At 46.9% G+C, this 16,031-nt stretch overlaps 5 protein-coding genes across 5 annotated transcripts; 4 read left to right on the forward strand and 1 right to left on the reverse strand.

The window, feature by feature from the left end:
- Positions 1–2,661: 2,661 nt before the first annotated feature.
- Positions 2,662–4,103, forward strand: FIESC28_11538 (uncharacterized protein; the record flags this gene model as incomplete). Its single annotated transcript, XM_031165660.1, has 2 exons — positions 2,662–2,998; positions 3,046–4,103. 2 exons carry the CDS (start codon positions 2,662–2,664, stop codon positions 4,101–4,103), a joined length of 1,395 nt encoding a protein of 464 aa, XP_031010277.1.
- A 904-nt stretch (positions 4,104–5,007) lies between these two features.
- FIESC28_11539 (uncharacterized protein) lies at positions 5,008–5,454 on the forward strand (the record flags this gene model as incomplete). The annotated part of the gene is made up of 1 exon (XM_031165661.1): positions 5,008–5,454. One exon carries the CDS (start codon positions 5,008–5,010, stop codon positions 5,452–5,454), a length of 447 nt encoding a protein of 148 aa, XP_031010278.1.
- A 1,839-nt stretch (positions 5,455–7,293) lies between these two features.
- On the reverse strand, positions 7,294–9,963 carry FIESC28_11540 (uncharacterized protein; the record flags this gene model as incomplete). The annotated part of the gene is made up of 2 exons (XM_031165662.1): positions 7,294–9,603; positions 9,658–9,963. 2 exons carry the CDS (start codon positions 9,961–9,963, stop codon positions 7,294–7,296), a joined length of 2,616 nt encoding a protein of 871 aa, XP_031010279.1.
- Positions 9,964–10,747: 784 nt separating this feature from the next.
- On the forward strand, positions 10,748–13,283 carry FIESC28_11541 (uncharacterized protein; the record flags this gene model as incomplete). The annotated part of the gene is made up of 7 exons (XM_031165663.1): positions 10,748–10,970; positions 11,021–11,148; positions 11,199–11,570; positions 11,619–12,079; positions 12,130–12,591; positions 12,645–13,120; positions 13,171–13,283. 7 exons carry the CDS (start codon positions 10,748–10,750, stop codon positions 13,281–13,283), a joined length of 2,235 nt encoding a protein of 744 aa, XP_031010280.1.
- Positions 13,284–14,258: 975 nt separating this feature from the next.
- FIESC28_11542 (uncharacterized protein) lies at positions 14,259–14,954 on the forward strand (the record flags this gene model as incomplete). The annotated part of the gene is made up of 1 exon (XM_031165664.1): positions 14,259–14,954. One exon carries the CDS (start codon positions 14,259–14,261, stop codon positions 14,952–14,954), a length of 696 nt encoding a protein of 231 aa, XP_031010281.1.
- Positions 14,955–16,031: the final 1,077 nt, after the last annotated feature.

Genomic DNA, 16,031 nt, shown 5'->3' on the forward strand with positions numbered 1-16,031 from the left:
AAAAAAAAAAAAAAAAAGCCGGATGGAGGGAGGCAAGGAAATAGGCATTTTGTAGCCTGCCTAAACCTCATATGACGGCAGGGTGAAAAAAGGTCATGCATGGGCAAAGGAGTCATAATGCCTTGTGGAAACTCCAGATATCTGAAAGTCTTATCTGATGGAGGAAAGACAGGCGTCATTCTGTTCATTTTTGGAATCTACATGCATACTACGTGGTAGGCAGTCAATATCAGCATTCCTCAAGCCCTGTGAGTCTAATCATAAGAGTATGCGTTAGTTAAGCTCTGTGGTCTATTTTCTCCAATCCAATTGGGCCACAACTGATGGATGACGACCTACAGTCGGTGCCGCCCGAGTCGACAAGGCGCATGTACGATAGCTGGGCTTGGTGTTGCATCTGTTGAAAGGGGCGGTGCCCCACTGATAGCAGATGACTTGTCTGTACTGGTGGATAGTTGGGCTTCTGAGGTTGCGGTGTCTGACTAACGCGTATCTTCGAGCAGTGGATGTTGACGCAGAGGCATCACCAGCAGCAGTACATGTGGCTATGCTACAGCTGTAACGATGTTCTGACTTGTCGTTACTCTTGCAATAACCAGTTGCCGAGTCTCCAATTTGCGCCACTAACAACAGAACTGAAAGGTCGAGATAAAGATTATCGGCTTAAAAAACGAGAGTAGTGCTTCTTCCACCTAGCGGAGGTCTTCTTCTCCCAGCCTCACATTCGCTTAACTCGCACTGCCGTTACCATGGTTCGCGTTCCAATTCTCAATGCACCGGCCGTTGCTCTGCTTGGGGCAGATGCTATCCCTTGTCAACCGACGACGACTACCGTAGCAAACCTCGATGCTACTTCGTCGACTGTTGAAAATGAGGCCTTGTCCACAGCCATGTTGAAACCTCGTCCACGGGTACTACTGGTATGCCATTCTCGTGTGGAAAAACCACAGCTGCCGATGCAACTCTGGCTGAGACATCGTCCACTGTTACTATTGACACTCACACTACCATCACTACTGAGACTTCAACTCTTTCGCTCGATACAGGCACATCGGTTCTAACAAGTTTGCTCGACAACTCGATCACAATTTTCAATGGTTCAACCGCACTCCAACTGACACCACAGTGACTAACCTTGCCAAAACAACCACCGAGAGCAAGGACAAGCCCGTAGCGACTACAATATTATCGAAATGCGTCGAGACTGGCTTGTTGGTCTACCCAGGCTTCGACCATATTTCTGCCAGCATTGCACCCTAGATCAGCAACGGCCAAACAAGTGATCAAAACATCCAATCTAGCATCTGCTCCAGGCACGTTTATATATTAGACGATGCGATTCACTATTAATAAGTATAAATTAGGGGCTATGCCTTGATCAGTAGCGGCATCATTCTCTCTATCAAGCAAAATCTGGCAAACCTAAATTACAACTACAAATCTACATATTACCACCGGGTATTTTCCACAAGTATTCTTACAGACTACTACCGTAATGCTTCGTTCAAGGTTAGAGGATTATCTTTTTATTCCTTTGCAGATAACAGTGTCGGGGATGGAGGTCTGCAAATGTTGAGTGGCTTAGTCTGGGTGAATATAGTGCAGAGAAAGAAGTCCAATTCGACTTTGCCTGTCCAAAAGACTGTACTAACACGCATGTAGAAACTGATAGCCTTTCATTCAAGGAGATTTGCCCCGGAAACGTTACGGAAATACGGAAGGAAGTCCTGTATTTACTATTGTCAGTATATTTTCGTCTGAGTATTGTCGTCAGCTTTGGTAAGCAAAACAAGGAACATCCAGTTATCATCGCTGATAAACTTATCTTCTAGAAACATTTATCCTACTAAGATACCTTGCAGTCCCGTTTTGTAACCGGTCGGGCCAACTCACCGCCGACTTACCTACCACCACTGCAAGAATCCCCATTTGCCATACAACCGAGTCATGGCGAACTTACAAAAAGTCCTCCACCTTGGTCCCTTTGTCCTCCCTACAGAAGGACCAGCCAACGAACAAGAATGCCCAGAGCGCTTTGTTACCTTATTCCAGTAGGTCACATGGCGTCTTCGCGGATCACTGTCCCAAACAGGCAACTGGTCAATTGGTCAGCGGGTCTTTAGTGGCAATGGGGTTGCATCGATGAGATATGCATGAATTTAAAGTGGTAGATGATCGGCACTTTAGCTTGGCGGTCTGTATGACTGGTGGTTTTATTTATCCTGCACTTATCTCTATGCAGACTAACGGCTTAGGTGCCGTATTTATGCTTCTCGACCCCTGCTTTAACCCCGAAGATCGTAATTACTTTGGGGAGCCAATCACCAACCTCTTGTATCTCAACAGCGACATTATTGGACACATCGAATCTTGGGTTTCATTTCCCCTCACTGGGCAGATATCGCTTCGCTTGATCTGGATAAGGCTGAGGGCCTTATCGTGTTTGCCTTCGCTGTGTAGGACGCCAAGAACAAAAGAACCAGGCACAAGGGCTAAGAGCAAGAACCAGCTTCCTCTCCAGGAGAGATCGCCGAACCTTTATAGATAGCGAGATCTTGGTACCGTAATCTTGGTAGTGCAACATTGACTATAAAGAGTCGATTAAAATCTGCTCAATCTTGCTCTTTACTTCTCATCCACATTCGTTGTAGCATCATCAAAATGAAGGCCTCTCTCACCTCTCTCCTCCTTGCCACCCTGGCCGGCTCTGCCGTTGCTCAAGACAAGATCAACACGGCCAAGTTCGATGAGGGCTTCCTTCGTGCTAACTCCGCCCCCAATGCCATCGGCATGGGTGTCCTGCGCCAGCGCAAGACTGCTCTCTTTGAGAAGCAGGCTGCCTCTGGTGTCTTCGACAAGGACCGTTACAAGGTTGCCTCCTCTACAGCTTGTGTTGATGGAAAGGCCGGGGGTTACTCCTGCAACAATGTCGATATGAAGGGATTCCTTCGTCACCAGGACATGGGCAGCCGAACCCGTGTTGGTAACGATGTTTGGGGTATGTACTCTTATTGTGATATGAAGGGGATAATGCTAACTGTTCAGGATGGACTCACTCCTCCGGACGAGAGTTTGCTCTCGTTGGTCAGTCTGACGGAACTGCCTTCGCCGAAGTCCACAAGGACGGAAGCTTGACTTACGTCGGCCGTCTCCCCACCCAGACCGTCGCTTCATCTTGGCGCGACATCAAGGTCATCGGCAACTACGCCTACATTGGATCCGAAGCCGCCGATCACGGTCTTCAGATCTTTGACCTTACCAAGCTCATCAAGGCTGACCCCAAGAACCCTCCCACCTACAGTGTCAGCCGAGACTTGACCGCCCACTTCACTGGCTTCGGCAGCAGCCACAACATTGTCGCCAATGAAGCTACCAACCTTATCGCTGCTGTTGGTACCGAATCCAGCCTCAAGTGTCGTGCTGGTCTCTGGATGATTGACGTGTCCAACCCTGCCCGACCCCAGGATGCTGGCTGTGTCAGCAACGATGGATATGTTCACGATGCCCAGTGCATCATCTACCGTGGACCCCAAAAGGGTTACCAGGGTAAGGAGATCTGCTTCAACTACAACGAGGATGCTCTTACTATCGTCGACATCTCTCGACGCACCATGCCCCGTCAATTGTCGCGCACCACATACAACGGCGCTACATACACCCACCAGGGCTGGATCACCGAGGACCACAAGTACCTCCTCCTCGACGATGAGCTCGACGAGCAAGAGAAGACTGGTCCTGCAGCTGACCAGCACACCACCACTTACATCGTCGATATTCAGGACCTCCAGTACCCTGTCTTCCGTGGTGTTTACAAGTCCCCTCAGCGCTCCATCGACCACAACCAGTACATCATCGGTGGAGTTTCCTACCAAGCCAACTACGGCTCTGGCCTGCGCATGGTCAACGTGTCCTCCATCAACCAGGATGACACTGGTGCTGGCTTTAACGAAATCGGTTTCTTCGATGTTCACCCCGAGGATGATGAGGTCGGTGGTGAGGCTGAGTTCTACGGTGCTTGGTCTGTCTACCCTTACTTCCAGAGTGGAAACATTGTTGTTAGCTCTATTGAGCGAGGACTCTTCTCTCTCCGATACACTGGTTAAACAGTGTTGGAATTAATTCTTGTACATATTTATATTAGTCTACCAATTTAGTTGGACAATAAAGCCTTGAGATTAAAAGAACAGTGCCATCGTCCTTTGTGTGTGTAATCTTCCTAGCCGTCACCCTTGAATCGACATTAGACGCAACAGTTCTATGTCAGCTCACGATCTGCCCATTCAGGTAGGGGCAACTTATTGGACGTTCAATATATTTTCTTTTAATAGCGGATACAAAGACCTACGTGAGGTATCAGTATATGGTAAAGTAGCGAACAAGTAGTTCTTTAACGTCGAGTATGTAACCAAATTTCATCGAGAGCTCGGATCCTTGTATCGTAATTCTGTAAGAAGTTATTTTACCTGCTATGTTCTCCGCACAATATGATAAACTGTAAGCAGTAATACACTGTCCAGTAGAAGCTTCCTACAACTATAACTTAACATTATCTTAGCCGCTTATGAACATAGACTGTTAAAACGGATAGACGGTTTCTTGTTACAACACACAGTTATTTGCAGGTCTACTGACGTGTTTACAAAGAAATAGAAATTGAAACAAGACAGTAAAGTACTGAACAAGTACTACCGTCCGGTAAAGCTTTACGACTTTTCAATAGAACACAAGGGCTCGAGTGCATTACTTGTACATCGAATACAGAGCTGTTCTTTGAGCGAAGTAAAGAAGCATTGGTATAAATGTCTTCCAGTCGCTGCACATTTTCCAACCTCAATCAACTCATCTACACAACAACTACACAACACACAAAGTTCTTACTAGGAATTTCATCTACTACCTAAGACAGCAAAACAGTCACACACAACATACCGCAGCTACTCCCTTAACATCATTTGCTCCAACATTTCATCAACAATTTCACAATATCTGCTACCTCAACAGCCCACAATGTCCAACATCGAGGATCTCGGCCGAGACACCTGGACTTCAGTTATGGACATCCTCGCCTTGTTCCAAGAGCTGGGTAGTCCAGCTGGCAAGGAAGCAGTGGGAGTATTCATGGAGAAATACTCCAACCTTCTGGCCGAAGTGGATCGGGAAGTAGGAGCACTAAATACCAAGCTCGCCCAGATCCCCATTCTGGAAGCTGCGCTCAAGGAGGCGAACAATCGCAAAGATGATAGAAACTCTGCTTCTGCAGAAGAGCATGCCAACATTGAGGATTTACAGAAGGAAGTACAAGACCTCGAGACTGCCCTCTCTGATCAGGCACGAGATATGGCCGAGATGACTGCTGCTTCTAAGGAAATGCTTGCGGCTTCACAGGAAGATATCGACGAAAAGACCTCCCGGGTTGCGACTCCATCCAAGGAAGTCGAAAAGTCGGAGGAGTAAGATCAAAAGAATCTTGTCTCTCACAGTCTATACAATAGACTACCGGCTCTTACAAGGGCCAAACTGCTGCTTTCACATTGTCAAAGTAGGTATAGCTTTACCAGATCAAGGCTGAGGGGCAGAAAAGCGTGTGATCGCGGGATTCGATTGATCGGCGAACATGAAGAGCGCGCAGACTGGAGGACGAAGCGCAGGGGAATGGACAGGTAAGCTGGGTGTGAACTAGAACTTCAGTGAGGTCAAGATTTAGGCACCTGTTTCCTACGTTTGTACCTGGCTTGAGTTCAAGCAAAGGGATAGTTTACGCAGTAGTATAGAACTTGATTGTTGGCAATTGCTGCCATCTTTAACTTAGATTGAATTGTCTTTTTATAAGTGAAGGTTAACATCACACATGTTGAAGCTGTTTACCAGAGTGTGCTGATCACAGTAGAATTTTTCTGTTGAGATACAGACCCTGTAACTTTCCAAAAAGAGAAGAACAAAACATCCGATATCCATGAGAGCTACAACCGAGATAACAAATGTAAGTTTCTCTAATAATTCAAAAGGATTATGGAAGTGTCAATCTCGCTATCAATTCCCTCCGTCGATCTTATTCTTCAGTCTCTTTAGGTGTGATATTTTCTGCTTCAGGGTATTATTCTCAGTTGCTGACAAGCCCACAGTCCAACCAATCAGCATCGACCTGAGTGCGTCACCCCCACCTCTTGGTTTCCATGGAAAGCAATCTCTCCCTTCCATCATTTTGTCTCGACACCATCAACCAAGCCGAGCTGGTAAATCGTCGCTACAGTTCGTAAACTCCGTCCTAGATACGGTCTCTGGAACTGCGAAGCAATTTTTCCAAAGGAATAGTCGGGGCTCTTTAGAAGGGACCCGCTATTCAAGTCCTGCCGTGTCCTGGAGCTTTGGTGATCTGGTCTGCTAGCTATGTTTTCGAGACCGACGCGTCGCCTGCCGATGAAGCTGAGCTCTGGCTTCCCACCTGAATAAGGGATTGAGCCCGTTACTAATGTAGATATGTCCGACATCACGATTTATGCCATGTCGGATGAACATGGGGTAATACGACGCGTCCTAATCGACCCCGATCTCTAATACGAGCACATTTCTTTCACGACGCGCCTCGACATTCTTCGACAAGACAAATCGGAAGATGCTGAAGTATCTATCATTCCCACGCGCGGCCGATCAGGCACCGTACTGAATGCTTTGGGTCAGATCTCGAATACCCCGTCCCTCTACATATAGCCAGATACCCAAGAGGATCCACGCAATGGTGGTCCATCGGCGACGCGTCAAGTTGGGACGCCGGAAGGAAGACGCTGTTTAATCAGGTATCGCTAGCCTCGACGGCGGTAAAGGCGCAGAGGCTGATCATCCGCGGCCGAGCCTTCCTTCCTACGACATAATCGTCTCGCCCTCGCACACTGAACCGTCCTCGTCAAGACTTCGAAGCCTCCTCCGACCACGATTTACATATTATACTTGGGAAGATTGAAGAGCAAGACCTTTTTCGTTGCCAAGATTTACGAACGTCTCAAGACGATGAACAATAAATGGAACCCAACGCCTAATGCAGAGATAAAGAGCGCGTTCAGAGCCTCGAAAGCGAGAATAAACCCCTCAAAGAGTGTTGAGAAATTGAAGTCTCGGCCGGAGATTCAGTCCCATAACTTAGACTTGCTTAGGCACTAAGCTTAAAGTAAACTATCCTAACTTTTATAATACCCTTACCTAAGTGTCGTTTCTTCTTCAACCCACCTGCTCCCAAACTTGAAAGTAAAGGTGTGGTGGTGCTTAGCCTTCTTCGATTGAGCCTCGAATCTATCTACTCTAGTACACGCTCAACTCATGCCCGCCTGGTGGAGGGGCTGTGAGCTCATCTCGAGGACTCAACAGATTCATAAGCCATATAACTAATACCACAAAGGCCACCTTGATCTGTAGGTATGGAACATGAGTTATTCCCAGGCCCTTTAACCAAGCGAGAGGAGGTTCTTCAAGATCATCATTCTCGGGTGATTTATGCAACAGCAATTCAAGGATGGAAGCCGTCGCAGATTTTGCAGCATTGCATGCCCAGATGAAGACAGGTAACAATATCAGTAGAGTTCTCCATCGATCACCTAGAATGGATCCGTCCCCGAAGAGACCGTCAACAATAAGTACTCCGTCTCTGTCAGCCGCAAGGAGAAGGTGAGACTGAAGGATAGATATCTCTAGTGAGTGACGACCCACCCAGACCATTGCCCTCGAGTGATAGTTTCGGGTATACGTCGAGATATTGCGGAGTGTAATAAACCCCAAAATCGGGATCCAGGAAGTGAGAGGATGAAAAGAATCATAGGAGCTGGTATGTAAGCCTGTAGTCTTACTGAAGTAAAAGAAGATGGCAATTGTGCTGGCCAAGGCCAAGACTGAGCGGAGAGCCAGACTGATGGAAGTGCTGCCGATCTTGTGCTGGATGATAGCGGTGAAGATACCGAGATAGACAATGTATAAGTCGAGTGTGGTGTGGTAAGTCCACTCACCAGGGCTCCAGTGGATGTTGAAGATAAGTTGAAGGAAGCTGAATATCCACTCCATGAAGAACGATGACAAGACTAAAGAAACCACGATACCAGAAACGAGTACCTTTGTGAGTAAGAGTTGAACATCGCTGTTGTATTGTCTTCTAATTGCCATTGTTGCATAGACGACAAGAAACCAGAATGACGCACATGGTGCAGCGTGATAGAACATGTAGTCTGTGTCCATGAAGTAGGCCAGAGAGCAAGCTAGAGTGTTCAAACGAAGTAGAATAGCTGCTACGCGGGTGAAGGAGAAGTCTTCTGTCCGGATGAAGTAGCGAGTGTGGCCATACCCGGTCTGAAACAGATATGCAGCGACGCATAGGCGAAAGAGAATGTAGATGGAAATACTACCCTTGCTCGCTTCAGTCCAGTGATTGACCATAATAAAGGATTGCATCCAACCCTTCCACTCTTCTGTCTGGTTCCGGGAGAGAAAAGGTTCATCTTGGTCGCGAGGTACGAGCTTCTCTGATAGTGGCGATGGCTCGCTCTCTGGGAGTAGAGATTCCGAGGTTTCATCTATTGAAGATTGGCTGGTCGGGCACTTGGAGCCGTAACGCCGAATTGTGAAAAGCGATGCAGCAAGACAGACAGCGCACAAAACCGCGAACCCCTCTGCCTCCCAAAGCTTGTTTCCTTTAGCCATCATCTGCGTGCGGTCGCCGAAATGACACATGAGCAAGACCAGTACAAAAGACCCTGGTTGCATGTTGAGTAAGGTCCATGTAGACTGCTTCAGGTTCAGAAGATGCAGGAGCTCGCAAATGACACAAGCGACCAGGTATGCAATGCTGAGAAGAACAACAATGCTATACTGGTTGCCACCATAATCAGTACAACAAGTCCCAGCATGATATCGCTTCATCCGGTTGAGCTTTGCGTTGCAGCGCAGATTGAGGACAATATTCGCACGAGCCTCGGAAACTGAGTCGATAACATGAGCTGCCTTCTCAAGCGGATCGATCCAAGTCTTGTTCTGATTTGCAACAACTTCAACGACGGACCATAAGATGGGGATTCTATGGTTTTGTTCGGTTTCGTGTAACCAGTTGTGCATGTCAATGACCTCTGATGCTTTGCGATTACTCTCATCAATTGATTCTGATTCGTTTCCTTGGTAGCAAGGTCCTGAGGCGGGACCATAGAAGATCTGATTGCCGATACCGTCATATGAATCCATAGGCGCTGTGAACGGGTCAATGTCAGGTGTATGATCAATGATGTACTTGGATATATCGTTAAATCGGTCTTGGTAATCTTCAAAACGTGGCTCCCATGGCACATTCCTTGACCCATTTTTGTTGTTTGTAAACCAAAGACCCGCAGCCATGTAGATCAGAGCAGGGCCTTCCTGATCGTTGATCGTTGGTGGGTTTGTCTTCTCTTCAGCATATTTATCGAGGTTCGGAACAAACCCTCCTTCTTTTTCTTGTTGCGCCTTGCCGTGACTGTTGAGGTAGACGTTTGAGAGTCGCTGAATTAGCTGACCATCGTATGTCAAGTTCACATTGTCTCGCAGCCTCGGAAAGGCCTCAAGTTTCGTATCCTGTTCGTGTTGTTTCCTGTTGATCTGGAACCACTAATGTTAGCACTCCCTCTTTGATGTAGTCTAATTTGAACGTACCAGACGGCTGAAGGCATAGGCTACATGTCGAGACGTCGAGTCGCCCACAACGACAATTCGACGACCTTCTGTGCATTGACGGATGTCACTGGAATCGTACTGATGGAAAACGCATCCATCCGGCTGCCATTGATGAAACGGATACCGATGGCCCTTTTCGTCTGGTGGGTCGATCCACCGACCGGTGTTCTGGACCGCACGGCAACGGTAAGGGTCGTCATTGGGTAAGAAAGACTTGAGAGAAATCCCGGCTATAAAAAGTACGGCCAGAATTGTAGAGAACACCCTTGATGATGGAAAATACATGTTGATGGGTTAAGATCTGTAGTCCAAAATGAGTTTTACTGAATGTCTTGCCCTGAAAGGCCAAATGAGAAGATACTGTCATCTGAATTAAGAAAGGGAAAGGCCCGAACTTAACCACGTTTATTGTTCCTCCCTTCAACCGTTGGTGGCGGTTTGTTCTTGGCTGAGGGAGACTCAGTGGCTGAATTAGAATATGCGGATGGAGGTACGGGAATGCGAAGACATCGGTTATGCTTGTTGTGTCCAATAAACAAATGGAGATAAGCAGGGCTAGGCCTTGGCCAGCTGGATCGACTGCTAAGAGTTCTCCCTTGCACGCTTGACTGCTAAGAGCTACTCCCTCTGTACCTACCCACTCTAATGGGTCTGGGCGTAAGACATTGGCGACAAGTGAGACAACACTCCTCAGTCGGAATCCAGGATTTGCCTAACGAAGTATCTACAGTGGCAATCCAGGTTTTCTTTTCTTTCTTAAAGCAGATGTGCAAAGACTCTCCTAATCCCGTTAGGCACTTCTTCAGCTTTCAATACAGCGGCATAGCCCGCAAAACTAATCGCTAGACCTAGCTTGTTGAGGTATTGATGGACTCAAAAGTGGCTTGCGGCTTGCATTAGCACCAGCCCGAGCGCACACTAAGACGGAGCGGTAAGTTCTCCAGCAACTTTTACACTGTAATTTCTACGTCATTCCCGCTCTGCTAATCACGTCGCGGGATTTACTAATAAGGATCAAAATAAAGCAAGCTCAAGTAAAGCTATCCATTAACTTGATCATTATCCTACAATGACTTTAAGTGATGGCCACTATCGCATCACAGGAATTCAGGATGGTCTGGATCCCGATGGAGACAACTTTCTTCGTGAGGTTCCTGTTCGTATGGATGTTGATGAGTGGTTCCTCTCTCAGGAACCTATCCATATTAACCAGCGCGCCCTGTTTTTCCCTGCCTTCTGGGCTTTCTCTCAAACGAGTCCTCATGAGAGGTTGTCCTGGTTCCAAATTGCTGGTTTGTACTGCAAGTACTACCTGACGCTACATACAGCTAACATCATCCAGGAATCCACGGGAAGCCTTTTGTTGCGTGGGACGAAGATGCGCAGGAGGGCAAGACAGAAAATGGATACTGCACTCACAACAGTATCCTCTTTACTACCTGGCATCGACCCTACATGCTGCTCTGGGAGGTAAGACTTTGTCCGTTGGATGCTCAATTGTATTTAACTAACCTCGGTAGCAAGTTATCTGTGACATGATGAAGAAGGAGGCTGAGAAGTTCCAAGAGAACGACCGAGAGGAACTTCTTGACGCAGCCAAGTCCTGGCGATTTCCCTTTTGGGACTGGGCAGGAAAGAAGCAAAGCCCAGGTAAGGATGGGAAATATGACTACCACATCCCACTGGTGGTTCAGATTGAGGAACTTTATATCAGAAGTCCCTCTGGCTTCAGTACTGTGAAGAACGGATTTTACCAATACACCATGCCCGGAGGCGTGACCATGGGGGATGAAAGCCTGAAGGATCCCAGTGACCCCGAGAACCCACTCAAAGATCTGAGAATTACACCAAATACCGGGAAGACGCACAGTGGACTAAAGTACACTCTTCCTGTGAGCGTCCCTTCGAACGAGCGACCTCCACATGCTAACATGGAATAGTTTGACGAGTGTTCTGGCACCAGCCGATACGCTGATGGTCACAGATCGATCGACCAGAACTGGACGAATGGGAAACAGAACAACAAGATGATTGAACAAGCCATGCGCGGCTACGAGTGGGACCCAGTGTCTAACACCGACAACGAAGACAAGAAAACCTGGGGTAAGCAGCGAAGTAAACTGACAGCCAGTTTGCGAGAAGCATTTTATCGAGTTCTTACGATCGAAAGGTTCGAGGATTTTGCGACGAAGCGGATGCCAGATATGGAACCAGAGTCCAAGTCGGGTCCTGGCTATAATCAAAAGGGCTATGCGTTTGATTCAATTGAGAACATCCACGACAATTTGCATGGGTGGTGTGGTGGAGACGTGACTACTGTTAATGATGGCATCGCCCTGTTGGGACACATGTCTGATGTTACAGTTGCTGCTTTCGACCCAATCTTTTGGCTTCACCATTGGTATGTTATCCTTAGCCCCAGATTAAGGTGTTGGTTCTAATATGCGACAGTAACATCGATCGTATGTTTGCTATGTGGCAGATATTACATGAGGATCAGTGGTTCAGTGACAGTGATATCCGTAACAAGGACGAAGGTAACTTCTGGATCAAGGCTGGCCACACATTTAAATCCACCGATGAGTTGCGTCCCTTTCGCAATGAAAATGGAGACTACTATACTTCCAATGCGGTGCGGGAAGTGACTAGGCTGGGTTACACCTATCCAGGTCTTGAGAAGTGGCTGTACCTGAAACCAGATGGATCCTACGACAAGGAAGGACACCTGGACGCTCTACGTGAGACACTGTCGAGAAATTACAATGCTTCATGGGAGGCTGTGCAAGCGTCACACTTGTCACAAGCTATCCAGGGCCAAAATGGTCTGCCTGTGTTGAGCTTTGGAGAGTATAGAGAGAATGCGGTGGATTTGCTTGGGGTCGATGATTACGTGATCGACGTGGAGTACGACAAGTAAGTCTTGACAGCATTGAGACTTCACTCAATCGCCGACCTGACATCAACAGATTCGCTCTCAGTGGGAGGGGGTTCACCGTCAGCATTTTCATCGGCAGAGTACCTAAGCATTCACCGTACACCATGGGACAAGTGGATTCTCTTGTGGGCCAGATTATCAATTTCTCATCAGATGTTCCAGCATCAAATATTCGAGGTTGCCAAAACTGTCGAAAACAACAAGAAGAGAAGATAATCTCAACCGGCCGTGTCGTGCTCACTAATGCTCTTATTACACGATGGAAGTACCAGATTAAGCACACTCCACATCTCGCTGGTGGTGAATCTGTGCTTCGTGGCATGGAACCAGACAATGTTATCCCGTTCCTCAAGGATAACCTCCACTGGCGCGTTACCTCGATGGGCGAGGATGTCAGTGGGAGCCAGATCCCTTCTCTGAAGGTGTTACTTGGAGTTGGAAAGGCTGATTATTATGCTGACAGGGCGAAGATGTCCCGATTCTATAATTACGAGCATATAGATATAGGTACTGAGGGATGCCCGAATTGTTGTTCTGGTGGATTTGACTTCCCCCAGAAAGGTTTAGTGGCATGTGCTACTGGTCCAAACAGCATATGTTTGGCATCAAGCAATTGTGGATGTGCACGAAGACTATTGTCAAGATTATAGAGCACGATAGTAGTAGATAGAGCCTACCTTGTTTCTTTAAAAGATATCACATCACTGAATTCTAACGTCCTGCTGTACTAAACGAATTTTACCCTAATTTAATGACCTCGGGATCTTCAAGAGAACAAGAAGGAGAAATGGAATAGAGTCAAGTCGATGTATTTGAACATGACTCTATCAAACAGAGAACTGAACCCAGCGCCTCTTATCTATCTTTTAATATTACTTAATGTCTAGAAACCCTCAGTGACGAAGCAGTATATGATAAACACAGATTCTTTGTTTCTGGTGTAGGGTATTCTGTAGAAAGAAGCAAAACTCAACTTGATCGATCAAGAACAAGGCGCATGTTCTAGTCTATCATCTGGGACAACAAAGGTTTCTTTTACATCATCTTTAGCAACCTGATTCCGGTGTGCTTGGGTGAAATATACAGCATCAATTCTTTTGAGACAGGTAAAGTTTTATGCGATCCATTACTGGTGAGAGGTCAGAAGCTGTGGAGCCTGATGATTACTCCACGAGCCAGCCACCTGTGGCAGGGTATCAGTCAGACAAGATAAGACCCGCTAGCCACAAGTGGCAGTGCAAAACCCAGTATTCTGTACGAACCTGCCAAACAAAAGATAACTATTCTGTGGTGTCAAGACCGGCTGAAAGGCATGACTTGTGACAGTTGAAAGAGCTTATAGCCGCAAAGTAAATGCTTATCGTCCGATCCAGGTGTTGGAGATTATTGTCCTGTTGGTCCTCGGAGACTAGGCTCTACAAGGCTTAGCGAGAAGGTACCGATGTCGGAATTGTCCTCTGGGCATCTTTCAGTGACAATATTGTGAGTCAGAGTAGATAAGAGAGTTGAGGAAAGACAGAGTGACCGTTTCTCTGAATTGCTGCTTAAGACTTAAACTAGCACATTCTGCCATCTTAAAGCTCTAGCTTCACTTTCAATCAACTACGCTATTCAAGGTTCACGATAAGCTGGTATCCTCGACACTATGGCTGAACGTCAGCTGCACAGACTAGGCTTCGTCCAGATCCGAACGACTCTTGCGCAACTACCATACCCGCGATTGGAGGACCGCCCAACTATAACCACGGAACGATTGGTTCTCAAGCCATTCTATGAGGGCGCTGCTGAAGACCTTCACCCTATGCGAGTTCAGCAAGAGGTCATGAAGTGGACATCACAAGGCGCCCCAGACAAGAGCATTGAGGAAACCAGGAAGTGGACTCTAACAAGACTTCCCCCGAACCATGAGATCGACTTCAGTTATGTCATCAGCCTTCTCGAAACTGGTGAAGTCATTGGTGCAGGTGGCTCTTTCAGACGAGAGTGCGAGCTTGGATGGCCAGGGATCGGATATGCATTTCGAAAAGAGGCTTGGGGAAAGGGCTATGCAACTGAGTTTGTGAAGGCGTACATGGAAGCTTGGTGGAAGCTGCCTCGTGTTGAAGTCTTGATGGAGGTAGACCACACCACCCTCAGTGAAGAAGAAATAGCCGCCAGTCCAGAAGCTCTGATTGAAGAACGATGCTCGGCGGAGGCACTCAGCAACAACCCAGGTAGCCATCGCGTTTTGGAGAAGGCTGGATTTGTGAAAGTAAAAGAATGGAGGAATGAAGAAAAGAATTGGTTGATATATGGATGGGTAACGCCTGCTGATGCCAGGACAAGAGGAAAGTCAGCATAACTCGGATAAACCTATTCTGGGGTCTCAGTACCCTTTCCCTCCCCGGCTGATTTGATAGCGTACGCTTTCTTCCAAGCATCTCTGGCTACATGTTCCTTACAACTGAAGCTCCAAGGAGTGTATGTTTCTACAATGTACCTTAAGAGCCAATGAACCATGCTGGCCTGCTCGGAGCTCGTTCTCATATAGGTTCTTACAAATCGCTTCTTGTCTTCAAGTGGCATATTAGGATATGCTTTACCCACTTTCAAAAGTTTCTTTTCTTCCGATGCCTGTTCCTTTTCGCTGTGTAAATCATAGCCTCTTCAGAGATCTCACGTGGGACAAAGAGACCAACTTGCTTTGGCCGGTTACTCTTTGGATGGTACTACAACAAGAATTAGTGCTTATAGCCACTCGCAGAGACGGAGTAATTACACAGGCGAATACTTCCTTCCCTGCATTTTGAGTTATGGCTCGACACAATCTTGTCAACAAAACATCTCCCATTGCGACAAATGCATAGCCGGCGGGTCGAAACCTAGACCCGCATTTAATCTTGTAATGGAGGTTAGCAGGAACGTCATGTGCGAAGAGGCTAAGCTACCGACTTCCTCTCTATGTTTATTTCTATAAACGGGATAAATCGGATTTGTATCTGGTTTCTTCGTGAAGGCTCTGGATGCTAAGGGAAGGGCAGGTTTGCAATAGTTGCAGACTGATACTCTTGGTACATTGGAAATCTCAGTTCGATTTGCAATAGGTAGACTTGGAATCTTACATCGTAAAAACATAAATTCTGTTAATAAATCTTAATAGGTTGACTAACAACAAGGAGATTAGAGCGGTAAAAGTATTTAAGGGGCTAGAAGCTAACATAAGGGTCTAGGATATAATTAGTAAAGTTAGCTAGAAACTAGTAATATAAATAAAACCAAGAGGTAACATTGCTAACTAATTAACGGAAAGTAAGCTAAGTATTAAGTTGCATATAACTGTAAGTAAGTCAAACGAGTGGCTAATCTCCGAGAGATACAGTAGAGGTAAAGGAGAGATAGATATTGCTTTACAATTCGCCTCATGGTCTTCCACCGCCGG

Source organism: Fusarium coffeatum, assembly GCF_003316985.1.
Source record: "Fusarium coffeatum strain FIESC_28 chromosome Unknown BRIP53273_contig_425, whole genome shotgun sequence".
Lineage (NCBI taxonomy): Eukaryota > Fungi > Ascomycota > Sordariomycetes > Hypocreales > Nectriaceae > Fusarium > Fusarium coffeatum.